The following is a 17,719-nucleotide window of genomic DNA, read 5'->3' on the forward strand; positions in this document are numbered from 1 at the left end:
TGTATCTCTCACAGCAGATTATGGCCATCTAACTACCATGGAGAAACAATTGGTTTGGCAAGGGAATGATAGATGAACAAATTTTGCAGAAAAAATATGAAAATCATCTTAAAATTTACAAATGATGCCCCTACAATTCTAAAAATAATAATAATTGTGCAGGCAAAAAAGCAATAGGTGTCATTCCAATGGTTGAATAAGATTTTGGTTCGACTAAGACTCGATTCGCCGGTGTGAGGTATTGCAGTCACTTTGGACAATGGGGGCTTGGAATTGCACCTGCAAAACATGGATAGGGGTCCAAATGCCACTGCAAGACCTGACCCCTCCTACATATTTCATCTGTATAATTCAGATTAACCAAGCAAGAACCTGAAAACATCGGTCAGTGAGATAATGCCTTCTACACGGTTACTTCCAGCTTCCACGATGACAATCCGCCTGACACCTGAAAATCAGGATATGGGAAAGAAACATCATATGCCAATACATTTTTCACAAATGAACCACACGATTTATCGCAGAATAGATTGCAATGCTACTTCATGGATCTAAACGCTAGCATTCATCAAAATGAAAAACGCAAATGTAATGGAGTTTAAGAAAGAGAGTCACCCGGGTTTGCCAATTGTTCCATCACTTTAAGCAATGTATCGGTACGCAAACACATCTGACATCTTTGACTTCTCATCTCAAAAGGAGCGCTGGAATCTTGTCCCAGTTGCAACGCCTAATGAATAAATAGAGAAAAGGATTACAGAACAAGTTTTCAGCAATATACAAAAATTATCAGTTTCCATCTAGTTAGGGTCAGCAGAATCCAACTAGTAGGATCATCCATGTTATTCAGGCTCTGAGGTGAATGCGGATATGGGTATGTATCAAGACAGGGATACGCTCAACTTTTTCTAATTTTCTCGTATGTTTAGAGAATAATACCCTCGTATCCATGCCCCAATATATGTTAGAAATTAATGTCAGACAATGGAGTCATGGATACTTCAAGGAAAATGAAGAATCAAAACAACATAGCTGGCCGAGACAAAAGAAGATCAAATTAGAAATTTGGGGGTAATCCTTTCTTAATGTTTGAAGGAGCAAGGGGGTCAAACCCCTTGCTTGCCCCACATTGTATCCTCTCTGGCTCTAAAATTTCATCAACGCATCCAAAGGCATAAACGAGAGAAAAGGAAAAGCCGAAGTTACAAGAGTTACCTGATAAACAGTCATGTCATTTAGATTATGTGTATAAGCTCTGCCTTTTGTCAAAGCTGTTATGTCACTGAAAAAAAATATTATGAACGGCAATCACCTTCAATCCAAGCTGGTTGTAAGTTTTGCATTCTAGAAAGATGACCAATCGAGAACGATATCTTACCTCCGGGAATATATGTCCACTAATGAGTCGTTATCATCAACTATAGGTATTGAACTTACTCCAGCTGAGAAGAAAAACAGTTAAATCTTATCATAACAATATAATATATAACACAAAAATAGAAGAATATGTCTTATCAATTTGAGGTGTCCCCTAGAGGAATTAAACCTAACCTAGTGCTCCTTATCCACTCTTATACATCCATAAAATGTTGGCAAAACAGGAACCTTACCTTGAACTAGCATATTTAAGGCTGAACTAAGAGAACCATTAGGTCTCAGCATCGCAAATGGACGGCAGTTGGATTCTCCAATTCTCGGAACCCATGTACCCAAAGGGATAGCACAAATTGGTAATTGTAGCATGGGAAAGGAGCCATAACCATGTCTAAAATACCTGCATACACCTAGAAATCAAACCCCATTGGTTAGGGAGAAAGAAACCACTTACTTCTCAACAAATAAAGAGAAAAACAAATTGTTAATTGACAACACTATTAAAAGACGCACATTTTAGTATTCCAGAAAGCGACGCAAGATGTAATAATTGGGGCAATGAACCATCTTCTGAGGATGAATGGATGACAGGAATCGTGGCAAATCCATTTTGCATAAATTTCAATACTAAATCCTTCAGATTATCACTTGGCCCAGCCTGCATGACCAACAAGAGGGTCAATGACACCACTTGAATATACCACTCGCAAATGGCATGGCACAACAGAAATAAAAGATGAGGCAGAAAGGCACGAAGTTGTTTTCTTGCTGGATAAGATTCGTAAAAATGCACTACAGCCACATTGGAAGTTGAGCTGAAATAAGGTTCCGGCAAGACATCATAACAAAACAAATATCGAGTTATAGTGGTCACCATCCAGACCTTGACTCACTAAACCTGGATAATGTATGCACGTCTATACTATGTCCATGACACAAACAGAAAAACATGAATGGAGAAACAACTCGCTTCATTCGAACAAACAAACAGATAAAACGCATGCAGGTGCAAAATAACATCTTTCTTAAGTTATTATCCATGGCAAAGCATTAAAACACTAACAAAGATAATTTGTCTTGGAATTGGTCTTCCGTGCCCATCAACTTGCCCATTCAAGTATGCCTTTCCTTCTTTCCAGGCAGAAATAGTGTGTGTTTCAAGCTCTTCCTCTGTCAAATTTGATCCATGATTTCCAAGCTTCATAACAAAAATGAGTATGCATTCAGAGAAATACACCAAAAAATATATATCAATTTATCAGACTATTATTTAGTTTAATATTAAGAAACTTTCCTAGCCCGAGAAACACTTGATTAAGCATTATAAACATACCTCTCTCAGAATCAAAATAAAATCCGAAGCACTAATAACTCCAACAAACTTCCCCTTGCTGAAGTCCCAAAGCGGAGCCACAGGGATGCCCTGAAAACAGCTTGACTCAGAAAAAGATATGTATACAAGCTCTTTATCAGCATCAATCAAATAGGCACGAATATTACCAAGAATGCAAGTAATGTCCATGGAGAAATCTAGATACATCTACATCTAGAAAAGGCTCTAAGAAACAATGATTAGCAAAGGAGAAGTACATACATTTCCTCTATATCTTTTGGAACATATATCTTAACCAACAAAAAGATCAGGAACGCACAGATATCCCGAAAATAATAACTAAACTCTAGCCTCTGGGTGAACTAAACAGATACCTGCTCAGCCAGAATATGAAATGCTTGTTTTACGGGCAAATCAACAGCCAAAGCAACAACCTGCAGGGCAGATCTGTCTAAATTAGCAAACTGGAAGTAACATGCAGAGAAACATGTATATCATGGAGGAGGGTCAATGGGAATGCATCCAAACCTTGCCTGACTCAGGAAGTAACTCATAAGCCGTATGTGCTGCCAAGAATGCAGAGATTTGACTGCGGGCGGCCTGTACATCCTCTTCTGAAATCCTAGGCATTACTGGATTTAATATATCTGCAGAAAGTTGCTGCTGGCATTGCAAAAAGGTATCAAAATCCACTTACATGAGAAAGTAAAAGGAAATAATAACTGAATAAATAAATAGATTAAGTATGTACTGAGCATGCATTAAGAACTAAAATGAAAACACTAAAACAGAAAATATTACGGTGTTTGCAATGCCCATCTAATCTCTGAAGAGTTAAATCGATATACAAAAAAATACCAAATCATTAGTGTCCATTTGACATTGCGACTGGAATTGCATTTGACTACACTGCAAACTTATGCCAAGCTAGGTCAAATTTTCGACATCCATCTCAAAACTAGGCTAAAGAAGGAAAAATACTTCAGGAAAATGTTATGTATAAATCTATACCATGACACTGTTACCCACTTGCATGTTATTAAGAATCTTCGAATGAGGTTGTACCTGAGGGACGACCTCTGCAGGTACAGGTCGAGTGTCGAAAGTGTTGACCACTCCATATTCGCTGGTCCTATAAGGTTGTTGTTCATCACGTCGCCATTCACCATCGACAAGAAACTTGTACTACATGTAAGAACCAACACAAACAATCAAATAAAATACAAAGAAGGTCACGGCTAAGAAATTTGAATTCACATGCTCTAGAAGTTGTTTGACAATAAAGTCACCCAAACCTAATATCCACTCATTTCAACATATAAAATCGACACAGCAATTATGTAAGAGCACTGAACATATTAAAAATCGAAGTTACTCAGATTCAAGTGTAAGCATCAACACGGGTACATTTCCAAAATGTGTAAGTTCAATTTCGATGCAGCAAACCTGGAGATTAATATCTCCATGAGTATATAGGAAAATGCGTCAAATATAGGTGTCGGATACGGATAAATCAAGAAAAATGACAGTGACGGCAACAATGTTAGAAATTACCAATGTTTCTAAAAGTTTGAATTTCCAATTCCTATAGAGCAAACTAACCACCAACCTCATGAGAACCGTGCGGCACGGCACAAACGGCTTTAAATATATTGGGGCAACCTTCAACCTGTGACATTTGCACGAGCTCAGTCCACCTTCAATTTCAAACGATAATCCATTAATCCCATTACTAATCATACGCCTAAATATCATATCAATAGCATGTTAAGAAAAGAAATAGAAATAGATGATTCATAGTAGCACCCATTGAAAGAGCCGGATACGGAGACACTTCTTCCACCATATGGCCATGTAAATTGAATTGGAAACAACACCATGCCGGCCTTGGAAACTCTTCCGGCATCCCTCGCCGGATTCATATCTGAAGCAAACATTTGGCAGCCGCCTTTTTTAATCTAATCAATCCTTTTAACAACCACAAGGGGGAAAATAAAACTTTCTTAAAAATCAACTCCCTTTTTAAAAAAAAAATTCTCTTTTTCAATCACAGCAAATAAAGAAAATTAATAAAATAGCTCAATAAAGCAACAATAATAAAACCAAAGACTTACCTTTAACTTGATTGCACGGACATAAAGTGAAAATTGGGACTCAACAAACAATGGAGGCAAAGGGTCGAATTCTGTGTTGTGGTGGTGTGTTTTGGGGGGGGGGGGAAACTGTTAAATTGAGACAGAGATAAATGAAAATCCAAATCTGGAAAGGGATTGCCAAAGAAAAAAAAAAGTTCGATTTTTTCCCGAATTTATTGAATGTGGGTGAAAAGATCGAGATTGGGGTTTTTGTGATATGGAATCTGCTTTTCTTAATAAAAATAATCTTCTTTTATTATCAATAATAATCTAATACGATTTCTTAACAATTTTCTCAAAAAAGATAGTATCCGTGCGGACGTGTCGAAGACATACCACGACCACGATCACAACCACGAGACGGAACGGCGGCGGTATGCGAGAGTCCCCCTTGTTCTCTTCCACTCAACAAGGAAGTAGAAAATCCAAGCCTTAAATACCCATTTCCAATAGTGTTTCCAATACTATGTGGGATTGAGCATTGCAAACACTTGAAAATCTTTTACACTATCGCAACACATTTTTTATTGTTTCAAACTAAGATCTTACAAATGGCTTGAGAATCTTTTACACTATCGCAACACATTCTTTATTGTTTCAAACTCCACGTGAATTTAGAATAGTTAAAATGTAAATTTATTTTGGATTTTTCACTATCGCAACACTTTTTCACTATCGCAACAACACGTTTTTCAAACTCTCGCAACACATTTTAACTACCGCAACACATTTTTCAAAATCGCGTTGCGAATCTGGATATTTACGTTGCGAATTTGGAAACTGAGTTGAAAAATTAAAATTCGCGTTGCGATTTTATTGGTCATTTTGGCAAATTCAAAAAAAAGTTGGTTAAAATCGTATATTATAAGGCATTTTCGGTCACTGAGGTTATTTTCTCGGGTTTTTATGTATATATATATATATAAATATATAGGTGATTCTTATATTCGACGATTAATATTGATTTAATTTATAAAAATTTAAATTTTAAAAGATTCGACGTATAATTTTAAATTAATTAAAAAATTAGTGAATAAATTATTTAAAATAAAGGGTAAATTATACAATTGACCATCTAATTATTGTCTCTTTTCATTTTGACTAATATTTTTAAAATTTTGTCATTCAGACCACTCAACTATTTAAATGTATTTAATTAAGCAACTTGTCGTTAATATTTAAATTTAACGCAGAAACTGATGTGACAGTTAAAGTATTTGTTATAATTACATATTTGGTCACTGTTACTTATATATTCTGAAATTTGGTCCTAATTTTAATAAATTTGATCATAATTTAATTTTAATAAATTAGAATAAAATTAACCCTCAAATCTTTAATCTTAAAAGATTTTAAAAATTATTAAAGATTTGAGGGTTAAGTTTATTTTAATTTATTAAAATTAGGACCAAATTAATAGAATATAAGTAATAGTGACTATGTAATTATACCAAATACTTTAACTGCCAAATCAACTTCTTCATTAAATATAAATGATAAGTGGCTTAATTGGATGCATTTAAATAATTGAGTGACTTGATTGATAAAATTTTAAAAATATTGATCAAAATGATTTTTTTCATTTTTAATTTGTCTTAATTTTATCATCGATTTTGAAAAAGTTACATTTTGATTATTTTTATTTTTAGTCTATTTTATTAAATCACTAAAAAATTAATTATCGTTAATTTATTGATGCGATAGGTTAGTAACGATGATTAATTTTTAACTTAACTCTTGTATTTTAGATATGATATTAACAGGACCTCGAATTTTAGATAAATTATTAATTTAATCCTTAAATTTTAAGTAAATATCAATTTGACCCTAAATCCAATCAAAATTTCTGTCACCATTCATCATTATCATCTATCACTATCAATTTTCATTTTTATTACATGTATCGAGAACATAATTATAAAATATTGTATTTAAGTAAGAGTTCAGGGAAAGATGATCCAAGACCTATCCATATACAAGATTATTTTTTTATATTTTTTTAAATGAATAAATTCATTTAAATTTTAATGGCGTCAAGAAAAACATATACAGTTTGATTCATTTAAAATAGAGAAAATCGCCTCAGTGACCAAAAATGCCTTATAATATACGATTTTAACCAATTTTTTCCGGATTTGTCAAAATGACCAACAAAATCACAATGCGATCGCTAATTCGCAACGCGATCTCCATTATCGCAAATTCGCGTTGCATTTCGCGTTGCGATAGTTGGAAATCGCGTTGCGATGGTCTACAGTGTCGTTGCGATTTTCCCAATTCGCAATGCGAATAAGTAAATCGCAACGCGAATTGGGAAAATCGCAATGCGATACTGACTATCGCAATGCGATACTTACTATCGCAATGCGATAATAGAAAATCGCAACGAGATACTGACTTTCGCAACGCGATTCTGACTTTCGCAACGCGATAATACATAATCGCAATGCGATTTTCAAAGCGCCATTAGTATCCTGGCCAAGTATTTTATTTTTAAATTCCAAACACGAATATTAATATATTGGAACACTGAACCGTCCACAGTATATCCCGTAATCGCAACTCATAACCTAAAACCTAAAATCACAACTCAGTCCCATCTCCATCTCTCACTCTCTCACTCTCTCACCCATCTCCGACGAAATCCGTCCCCATCTCCGGCGAAATCCGTCTATCTCAATCTCTCAGAGCCACCCTCACAATCAGAAATGGAAAATCAACCAAATCAACCAACGAGGGTTAGTTTTTTTAATTATTTTCTTTTTGAAATTTTTGCATTATTATTAGGTTTTTCATATTGAAATTGATGATAAGTTTACTGGTAATTTCAATAATAGATTAACCATTTCACTTATATTGCTTATTATTAACCGAGAATCGCAACGCGAAATGAAAATTGCAACGCGATTTTAGTTTCGCGTTGCGATTCTCTCGTTGCGATAGTCATTTTCGTGTTGCGATTTTCATTTTCAGAAACTATTCTTCTTCTGCAAATTGAAACTTGAATGAATTGCATTACTTCAGCCAAAAAACAAAGACAAATAAGAAATTCACAGTGTTGCAAATTTAAGTTTGAAGAATAAACTACTACTCTTTATGTTTATTATTGTTTTTGGTATATCTTCACAGTGTAGTTTTTGGTATATCTAACTTAGTATGTTTATTGTTTTTGTAGAACTTTTATTCGGCTCAATTAACCTTAAGAAATAAAGTCAGCCTGGCCAAAACAATTGCGTCGAAGCTTTCACCTGCACAAAAAAAAATGTTTGAGGATACTTGCTTCGGGCCATGGCTGAAAGTACAACATCCCGGTGGAGATGCGATGTTGACACACCTATTTCTTCAAACCATGACTAGGGATCTACCAGATACTATACAACGTCGTGATGAAGAGATATGGTTTGATTTTCCACCGGCGTATACGTGTTTTGGGCGGGAGGAGTTTTGCTTAATCACCGGTCTACGCTTCGGACACGATGATGTAGATCGGTACACTAGACATATTACCCGCCCATCATGGTTATCCCGGGTTTTTCCTGAGCTGGAGAGGCCGAATCTACACGTGGAAGACCTGACGATATTATTGAATAAGAAAGATGGTTTTACTCGGATGGATGACGTCGACGTTGTCCGAGTATGCCTTCTAATTCTTTTGCATGCCGGCTTTTTAGGCATAGAGGCCAGACAACCTATTCCAAATGATCTAATCAAATTGGTAGAAGACCTAAATGCGTGGAACCTGTTTCCGTGGGGCTCATATTTATGGAAAGCTACATGGAATAAGTTATCGTCTGCCTTGGATGATAGAAAAAGTTTGCATGGCGATGGTTCCAAATACACTTTGACAGGCTTTATTTGGGCCTTTAAGGTAAGAATTTTTATATAATGTTTCCAAAATTATAAGTAATTATTTAACAATTACTAATGTTTGTTATTATATTGTTTGTAGATTTGGATATTTGAGGCCTTTCCCGCCATGAAGACATATGCAATAAAAACTTCAAATAATATTCCCAGGGCTATTTCCTGGAAGAGGAAACGGACCTTGCAATGGGAAGATTTACTACGGTATACGACAATAAATAATGTAAGTTAACATAAATACTACCATATGTTTATAGACAAGTTATTACTAGTACACGTTTAACTTTGTTTGAGCTTTTATATTGTTAGGAGGCCAACACTCCTCTACAGAGGCTGACACCTACGGAAGCTGAGCTTGCCACTGATTGGTGGCAAGCTAGTAAGCGTTTTTTTGATGGAACGGTTGATGAGCAGCATCCACTTCGGGAGCCATCACCTCGCCCAGAGCTATCACCTCACCCAGAGCCACCATCTGATCGACCCGGCTATACACCTCCACAACGACAGCCATCACCTATTCTGTCACATCATCGAGCCTCTTCTCCACCATCACCGCAAGATGCCACGACGTTTATCTCCCTGTTCTCCACCTCCACCTCAACGGGATGAGTTAGGGGAGTTACGTGATGAGGTCAATGCCTTGCGTGAGGAGGTCGGTACTTTACGCAAAGACGATGGTGCATGGCGTGTTGAGGTGTCTACATTACGCGGTGAGGTAGCCGCTCTACGTGAGATGGTAGCATCGTTGCAGAATGAGGTTCATACTCTACGCAACGAGGTAAGTTTAAGATTTTTCATACTCGTAATTCATTCGGTTGCTGCTAATACTGCTAAACTGTTTTTGTTAGTATTTGTTTTAAAGTTTTGTTTTTGTCTTTTGGTTGAAGTAATGCAATCCATTCAAGTTTCAATTTGCATAAGAAGAATAGTTTACTTTCGCAACACGAAAATGACTATCGCAACGCGGAAATGGCTATCGCAATGCGAAATGAAAATCGCAACGACAAAATCGCAATGCGAAATGAAATCGCAACGACAAAATCGCAACGCGAAACAGAAATCGCATTGCGATTTTCATTTCGCGTTGCGATTTTGTCGTTGCGATTTTCATTTCGCATTGCGATAGCCATTTCCGCGTTGCGATAGTCATTTTCGTGTTGCGAAAGTAAACTATTCTTCTTCTGGAATGTTTATATATGTTGTCCTTTTAAATGTTTATATAAGTGCTTACTTCTGGAATGTTATCTGAGCATTTTGTGAACTATGATAGAATAATGACTTGGGTGAATACAATGCTAGTTTGAAACATATTTGTCTTTGTTTAATATCATGTCTGTTTATTTACTGATTTATGTATTAATTTTTTTTAGCGGCCCGATAAGGTGGATGCTTTACGTCGGGTTTTCCTTGCACGACGGAGTTCACGCATCAGACGGCGTGGACGTGCTATTACGTCTCCGTTCACCCCAATGGTGCGAAGACTCCGCAAGAAGAAGCCCGACTCACCGGTCATCCCTCAAGAGTCCCCTCCAATCGTTCAAGAGGCCCCTATCCTCCCTCAAGATTCTCCCCCCACCGTTCAAGAGGCCACTGTCATCGTTGAAGAGGTTCCTCCCACCATTCCAGAGCCCGATTCACATGGGGTAATATATCGAAGTATTGAGAAACCCCCACCGGTTCCGGACATGATGGATGAGAGTTGGCTCTCGTATGAGTTACCGGCTAGTACCCTTCCGGTATCTGAAGTGGAGAGGAGACAACTACCGGAAACAATTGTGGATAATACCCTTTGGGCTAAGACCGCAGTTGATTTTTATCTACATGAGTAGAGCCAAGGGTGTTACACTGACATCAGCAAACTCAACGATGAAATGTTTTTGTTGCTTGATCGGTCTTGGTGGGGTGTGCTATTAGGGGTTGAAGACAGTGGCTATTTGGATGGGGAGGTAAGTCTTATATTTGTCTTATATATGATTTTGATTAATTTGTTTAAAAATTAATGTAATTCACTAATATATGTATTTTTTTGTAAAACAGCATATCGATGCGTGGGTGTCACGTCTACTAATAATAAGGAAGCTTAGGAAAAATAAAAAAAATTCGCTATATACAATAATGCCGGCGGCTTTTCACGCAGTTCACTTGAAGAATCAACGAGATGAATCATTTTCGTTGGGCAATGGACAAGCTAAACTTTATCCTGCATGGTGGGAGGTCGATAAGGTTAGTGTTTATTTTTTAAATTTTTTAAAGGTGTTCATAAATAAGTGCGCAAATAAATGAATTATTACTTATGATTGCAGGTGTTTATCCCTGTTTTGGAACGTCGTCACTGGCTTCTCGTCCAACTTCAGCTCCCATCCCTGAAGATAATAGTGTATGACAGCATGATCAATTACATATCACTGTCTGATTTGAGAGATATTTTCAAGGGATGGAGCTCTCATTTGGCTAAATTCTTGGATGGGATTAATTATTGGACTCATTCTGGACACAAGAAGCTAAAGAAGTTCAATGTCACAGTTGTCAGAGACGAGACCGCGCCACAGCAATCGCCGGAAGCCAGAGGGGATTGTGGTCCTCTCGTATGCCTTTGCTTGGCGCGTTTGACGACGGGAAGCACATAGTTTTTACCTCCCACCGATAGAGATAGAGCTGCAGTAGGCTTGTGGTTTCGGCATTATATGGCTAGAGCAATATATTCGAGACGCTGCCTACCTGCATCCGCGTTATGAAAGTGTCCATTGTTAATTGGTAAGTCAAATGCAAGTTTTGTTAACATATATACTCCTTTTGGTTTTAAAATGTTTGGTTAAGTACCTAGAATTCAATAATTTGCTGTTTGTAGGTTTTAGATGTGTAGGAAGTCTTGTTTGAGCAAATGTTTGGTTTCTGCAGGTTAATCCTTAAGTGAGGTGCGTGAAATGGATGTACGGGGTCACAAAGTTGTTGATTCATTGATTCATTGATTCATTAATTGATGAAGAAATAAGAATTATTATTATTTTTTGATTGTTTAATTGATTTGTAAAAGATGATTTGTAAATGTTGATTTGTTTAATTGATGTGTACATAATTCTTATTTGTGTTGAAATGTAATAGTTGATTTGTTGATTTTCAATCTGTATTATGTTGAAGGCAAAACAGACTATCGCAACACAAAACTGACTATCGCAACGAGAGAATCGCAATGCGAAATGAAAATCGCAATGCGAAATGAAAATCGCAACGAGAAAATCGCAATGCGATTTTCATTTCGTATTGCGATTTTGTCGTTGCGATAGCCATTTCGCGTTGCGATAGCCATTTTCGCGTTGCGATAGTCAAATGAATGTCTAATAAGTGATAACAACTGAACAGATCATAGCAATGTTCAAACTCAAGTTACTAATACATGCCTAACTGAAAATGTTAAAAGTGCACACATAAAATACACATAATGCAAGTTTTGTTAACATATATACTCCTTTTTCATTTCGCATTGCGATTCTGTCGTTGCGATTTGCATTTCGCATTGCGATGGTCAAATGATTGCCTTTCGCAACGCGATTCTGACTTTCGCAACGCGATTCTGACTTTCGCAACGAGATAATACATAATCGCAATGCGAGTTTCAAAGTTCGCAACAGGTTTTAGTTTCGCAAGCCAAATATTTTTGTGTATATATCTACGCAGCAGCAACAACTCATAACCTAAATCCCTAAATCGCAACTTATTCCATCTCCATCTATCACTCTCTCCGGCGACATCCGTTCCTATATCCAACGACATCCTTCCCCATCCGGCAACAGGTCTTAGTTTTGCATCTCGTTTGTTTAGTAAATTAATTTACAACCATGAAATCATCTAATGTTGATCATGTTTGGATAGATTTGTGTTTTGGAGGGTCATGGGAGAATGTTCATGGTGTTTTACAATATATGCCTTTACCCATGAATCTTCAACTAAATTGTCATTAAAGAAGTTAACTTATGAAACTCTAATGTTACGTGTTTCAAAGAAATTGAATTTAGAGCCCCTAAGTGGATTTAGGCTATCTTATCAGAGAAATGGTAAAGTTTATTTGTTAACCGACAATGAAGATGTTGAACGATTCATTGCTTACATTAATGTTTCAAGTGATGATGTTACATTGTATGTTGTTGAACCTAGAAGTAGTATTGTTGGGTCAGTAGCGGGTAGTAATCAACTAAGTGGGTCTCAAAACCCACAACCTTTCTCTAATCCAAATCCAAATCAACTTTTAGCACCAAATTCCGGTTTTCGTATTGACCAATTAGACGATGATGAGCCAAGAGAAAAAATTGTGAGTACTAGTCAGTATTCGAAATTTGATCTTGGTCAATACCCGGACTTTGATATTGGTCAATACTCGGATTTTGATGATGTTTCAGAAGAAGAAACAGACCCTGCGTGTAATGATTTTGATATTGGTCAATACCCAAATTTTGATGATGAAACACCCGTTACCGAGGAAGATGTTGTTGATGATAATGAGGAGGAAGTTACGACTATGAATGAACATGTTGAACATCCATTCTGTAATTCATATAATCCTGAAGAAGAAAAAGAAGAAGAAAAAAAGTCCCCGAAGAAAAGAAAATGCCACGGGAGTATAATTGGAATATGCCAGAATTACTTCAGCTACCGGAAGAAGAGTTGGCAAAGAAAGCAGTTGATTGTTACACAAAAGTTATTCGTATCAAGAAAGATGATTGTTTTGATACAAAGGAAGACTTGAAGATAGCTTTGTATACGAAATGTGTGGAAGATGGCTATCAACTAAAAGTTAACAAATCAAGCAAAGATCGTTTCGAAACAAGGTGTATGATTGACAAAAACTGTACGTGGCGTATGATTGCAAAAGAGGATAAAAGATTGCGAAATGTTTCAAGTTAGGACTTTTATTGATAAACATACATGTTCAAGACAGGCAAACAAAAAGGTTTTGGGTGGTTTTCTGGCTGAGTTAATGTTTTTGAATGGCAGGGTATATCGAGGACATGAAATTATGACTGACATGAATGCTCGGTTCAAGATTAGTATATCATATTCTCAAGCTTGGAGAGCCAAATGTTATGCCTTGGAATTGTTGAGGGGGTCGCCAGAAGCATCGTTTGCCCAACTGCCGGCTTATTGTCACAATTTAAAGCTGAAAAATCCTGGGTCGGTAACTCATATCAAAACAGATAGAGATGGACGCTTTGAGTTGCTGTTTATCGCCATTGGTGCTGCGGTTAGTAAATCAATATAATTCTGTTGACTCATTTCTGTTAGTTACATGCATTTCACATTTAAATGATTATATTTCTTGTGTATATTATTTTGTAGATTCGTTCGTTTATTACTTGCATGCGCCCAGTTATTATAGTTGACGGAGCACATTTGAAAGGTCGATACCTTGGAGTAAACTTATTAGCAGTAGCCATGGATGCTAACAAATGGGATATTGCCAATAGCTTACGGGGTTGGCAAATCTGAAACCTCTGATTCATGGACATGGTTTATGGGGCATCTTAGGGATTGTATAGGTCCTATTAGCAATCTGGCAATCATATCCGATAGGGCAAACTCAATTGACAACGTTGTTAGAAGGTGTTTCCCAGATGCTTTTCATGGACTTTGTGGTGTTCATTTGTATAGAAATCTAAAATCACGGTCTGTTGGTATAAAAAAGCACAAATGGACATACTGGAAGGCTGTAAAGGCTTATCGGGAAGTGGATTTCAATAAGCATATAAACTGTTTAAGACGTGTTTTGCCTCAGTGTGCTCAAACACTAGAAGATGTCGGGTTTGAAAGATGGTCAAGAGTACATCAACTTGGAGCAAGATATGGTTTCATGACGTCTAATAGTACAGAATCAATCAACGCTCTAAGTCGTCATTCCCGAAAATTACCCATTACTATGTTAATGGAGTTTTTTCGAGCCTCTATTCAACAGTGGTACTACAAGAAAAGAAACCATGCAGGTATTATTTCTTTGAATTCGTAACTTATCATATATTTTACTAAGTATTATTTATTTAAATTTACAGGAACATTGGAACATCGTGTTACACCATGGACTGAAAAAAAAGATAACGAAACGTGTTGTGAAGTCAACGTCATGGAGAGTTGAACCATGTTCAAACACTTTGTTTGAAGTACTGTATAATAACTTAAATGGGCTTGTCGATCTAAATGCAAGGACGTGTAGTTGTATGAAATGGCAAACATCTGGTTATCCGTGTGGCCATGTTATAAAAGTTGCTCTTCATCTAAACCAAGATGATTCAAGCACATACGCTATGGATTGCTACACTACAGAAGTATATCGACAGACTTATGCCGAGATTATCTACCCTATTCCACATCCTTCTGAGTGGGACATACCAGATGACTTACAAACAGATTTGCCACCAGCCATGGACAGAATGCTACCTGGCCGACCAAAAAGTCACGATCGTATACCGTCTAAGGGTGAAGAGAAGAAGAGATCGACATGTAGTCGGTGCAAGAAAAGTGGTCATACAAGGTTGACATGTGGATCACCAGTGCCATCACAATCATCTTTTCCTCTACCAAAATATGGATCATCATCAAAATCCAAAGCTCATATGGTGTTAAGAAAAAGGCAATCAAAATCGCAATCACCTTTAAAATCCCAATCACAACTGGCTTCACCTTTTGGGACTGTTAACTTAGGTGATTTTTAAATGCAAACGTTGTATTATGTAGATTTTATGTGTGAACTTTTAACATTTTCAGTTAGGCATGTATTAGTAACTTGAGTTTGAAAATTGCTATGACCTGTTCAGTTGTTATCACTTAATAGGCAATCATCTTAATGTCTATCGCAACGCGGAAATTACTATCGCAATGCGAAATGAAAATCGCAACGAGAGAATCGCAATGCGAAATGAAAATCGCAACGCTAATTTCGCAATGCGAAATGAAAATCGCAACGAGGGAATCGCAATGCGAAATGAAAATCGCAACGCGAATTTAATTTCGCGTTGCGATTCTCTCGTTGCGATTTTCATTTTGCGTTGCGATTCTCTCGTTGCGATTTTCATTTCGCATTGCGATAGTACTTTTTGCCTTCAACATAATGCAGATTGAAATCAACAAAATCAACCATTACATTTCAATCAATTAAACAAGCACAAATAAGAATTATGTTAACATCAATTAAACAAATCAACTTTTACAAATCACCTTTTACAAATCAATTAAACAATCAAAAAAAGCAATAATTATTAGAGAAAATAACACTTCTACTATTGAATCAACTTTTGCAGCCATACATCATTTTCACGCAGCTCACTTCTGAGATTAACCTGCATAAACCAAACATTTGCTCAAACAACACTTTCTACACATCTAAAACCTACAAACATCAAATTATTGAATTCTAGGTACTTAACCAAACATTTTCAAACCACAAGCCTATAAACATACCAATTGTTTATGGACATTTTTATAACACGGATGCAGGTAGGCAGCGTCTCATATATATCGATCTAGCCATATAATGTCGAAACCACAAGCCTACTGTAGCTCTATCTATATCGGTGGGAGGTAGATACTTTATACTTCCTGTGATCAAACGGTCCAACGCCAAGCATACGAGAGGACCACAATCCCCTCTGGGTCCTTTCGTTTATTGTGGTGCGGTCTCGTCTCTGCTAACTGTAATATTGAGCTTCTTTGGCTTCTTGTTTCCAGAACGAGTCCAATAATTTATCGCATCCAAGAATTTAGCCAAATAAGAGCTCCATCCCTTAATAATATCTCTTAAATCAGCCAATGATATGTAATTTATCATGCTGTCATATACTATTGCCTTAAGGGATGGGATCTGAAGCTCGACGAGAAGCCAATGGTTACGTTCCAAAACATGGATAAACACCTGCAATCATAAGTAATAATTCATTCATTTGCGCACTTATTTATGAATACCTTTAAACTCAATCTAAAATAAACACTAACCTTATCGACCTCCCACCATGCAGGATAAAGTTTAGCTTGTCCATTGCCCAACGCAAATGATTCATCTCGTTGATTCTTCAAGTGAACGGCATTAAAAGACGTCGGCATAATTGTATATCGTGTATTTCTTTTATTTTCCTTAAGTTTCCTAATTATTAGAAGACGTGACACCCACGCATCGATATGCTGTTTTACAAAAAAAGATATATATTAGTAACTTACATAAATTTACAAAAAAATAATCAAATTAAAATATAAGAAAAATATAAGACTTACCCCTCCATCGAAATAGCCATTGTCTTCGACCCCTAATAATACGCCCCACCAAGACCGATCAAGCAACAAATAGATATCATCATTGAGCTTGCATATGTCAGTGAAACACCTCTGGCTTCGCTCATGTAGATAAAAATCAACTGCGGTCTTAGCCCAAAGGGTGTTATCCAGAATTGTGTCTGGTAGTTGTTCCCTCTCCACTTCAGATACCGGTATGGTACTGGCCGGTAACTCATACGAGAGCCAACTTGAATCCATCATGTCCAGCACGTCAGAGGGTTTCTCAAGAATCCTACATATGATGCCATGTGAATCGAGCTCTTGAATGGTGGGAGGGACCTCTTCAATGATGACAGTGGCCTCTTGAACGATGGGAGGGGACTCTCGAGGAATGATAGGGGCCTCTTCAATGATAGGAGTGGACTCTTGAGGGATGACAGTGGCCTCTTGAACGGTGGGAGGGGACTCTCGAGGAATGATAGGGGCCTCTTCAACGATAGGAGTGGACTCTTGAGGGATGACAGGCGAGTCGGGCTTCTTCTTGCGGTGTCTTCGCACTATTGGGGTATACGGAGACTTAATAGCACATGCACGCCGTCTGATGCGTGAACTCTGTCGTGCAAGAAAAACCCGACGTAAAGCATCCACCTTATCGGTCCGCTAAATAATTAAATACAAATATCAGTAAATAAACGGACATGATATTTAAACAGTGAAAACAAAGACAAATATATTTCAAAACTTCAACCAAAAGACAAAACAA

General features: G+C 37.0%; 1 protein-coding gene across 2 annotated transcripts; it reads right to left on the reverse strand.

Moving 5' to 3' along the window:
* Positions 1-8: 8 nt before the first annotated feature.
* Positions 9-4,919, reverse strand: LOC120201223 (sucrose nonfermenting 4-like protein). 2 transcript variants are annotated; one of them, XM_039201884.1, is made up of 14 exons: positions 4,822-4,919; positions 4,514-4,631; positions 4,317-4,404; positions 3,773-3,892; positions 3,236-3,367; positions 3,082-3,141; positions 2,708-2,797; positions 2,438-2,572; positions 1,888-2,032; positions 1,611-1,784; positions 1,379-1,442; positions 1,216-1,282; positions 616-730; positions 9-448 (listed from the first exon to the last, which is right to left on the reverse strand). In XM_039201884.1, exons 2-14 carry the CDS (start codon positions 4,627-4,629, stop codon positions 357-359), a joined length of 1,398 nt encoding a protein of 465 aa, XP_039057815.1. In that variant the 5' UTR covers positions 4,630-4,631; positions 4,822-4,919; the 3' UTR covers positions 9-356. The 2 variants fall into 2 exon arrangements, with proteins under 2 accessions (XP_039057815.1, XP_039057814.1); XM_039201883.1 differs by having other exon boundaries at positions 4,514-4,675; positions 4,822-4,915.
* Between the last annotated feature and the right edge of the window lie 12,800 nt (positions 4,920-17,719).

This window comes from Hibiscus syriacus, unplaced genomic scaffold, assembly GCF_006381635.1.
Source record: "Hibiscus syriacus cultivar Baekdansim isolate YM2019G1 unplaced genomic scaffold, ASM638163v2 tig00007043_pilon, whole genome shotgun sequence".
NCBI classification, from domain to species: domain Eukaryota; kingdom Viridiplantae; phylum Streptophyta; class Magnoliopsida; order Malvales; family Malvaceae; genus Hibiscus; species Hibiscus syriacus.

Excerpts from the sequence above, each read along its gene's own strand:
- LOC120201223 (XM_039201883.1), bottom strand. The coding sequence starts at position 4,644 with ATGTTTGCTTCAGATATGAATCCGGCGAGGGATGCCGGAAGAGTTTCC. Across the intron at positions 4,405-4,513 it reads GTATCCGGCTCTTTCAATGG|GTGGACTGAGCTCGTGCAAA; the intron begins GTGCTACTATGA and ends TTGAAATTGAAG. Across the intron at positions 3,142-3,235 it reads TACTTCCTGAGTCAGGCAAG|GTTGTTGCTTTGGCTGTTGA; the intron begins GTTTGGATGCAT and ends TCTGCCCTGCAG.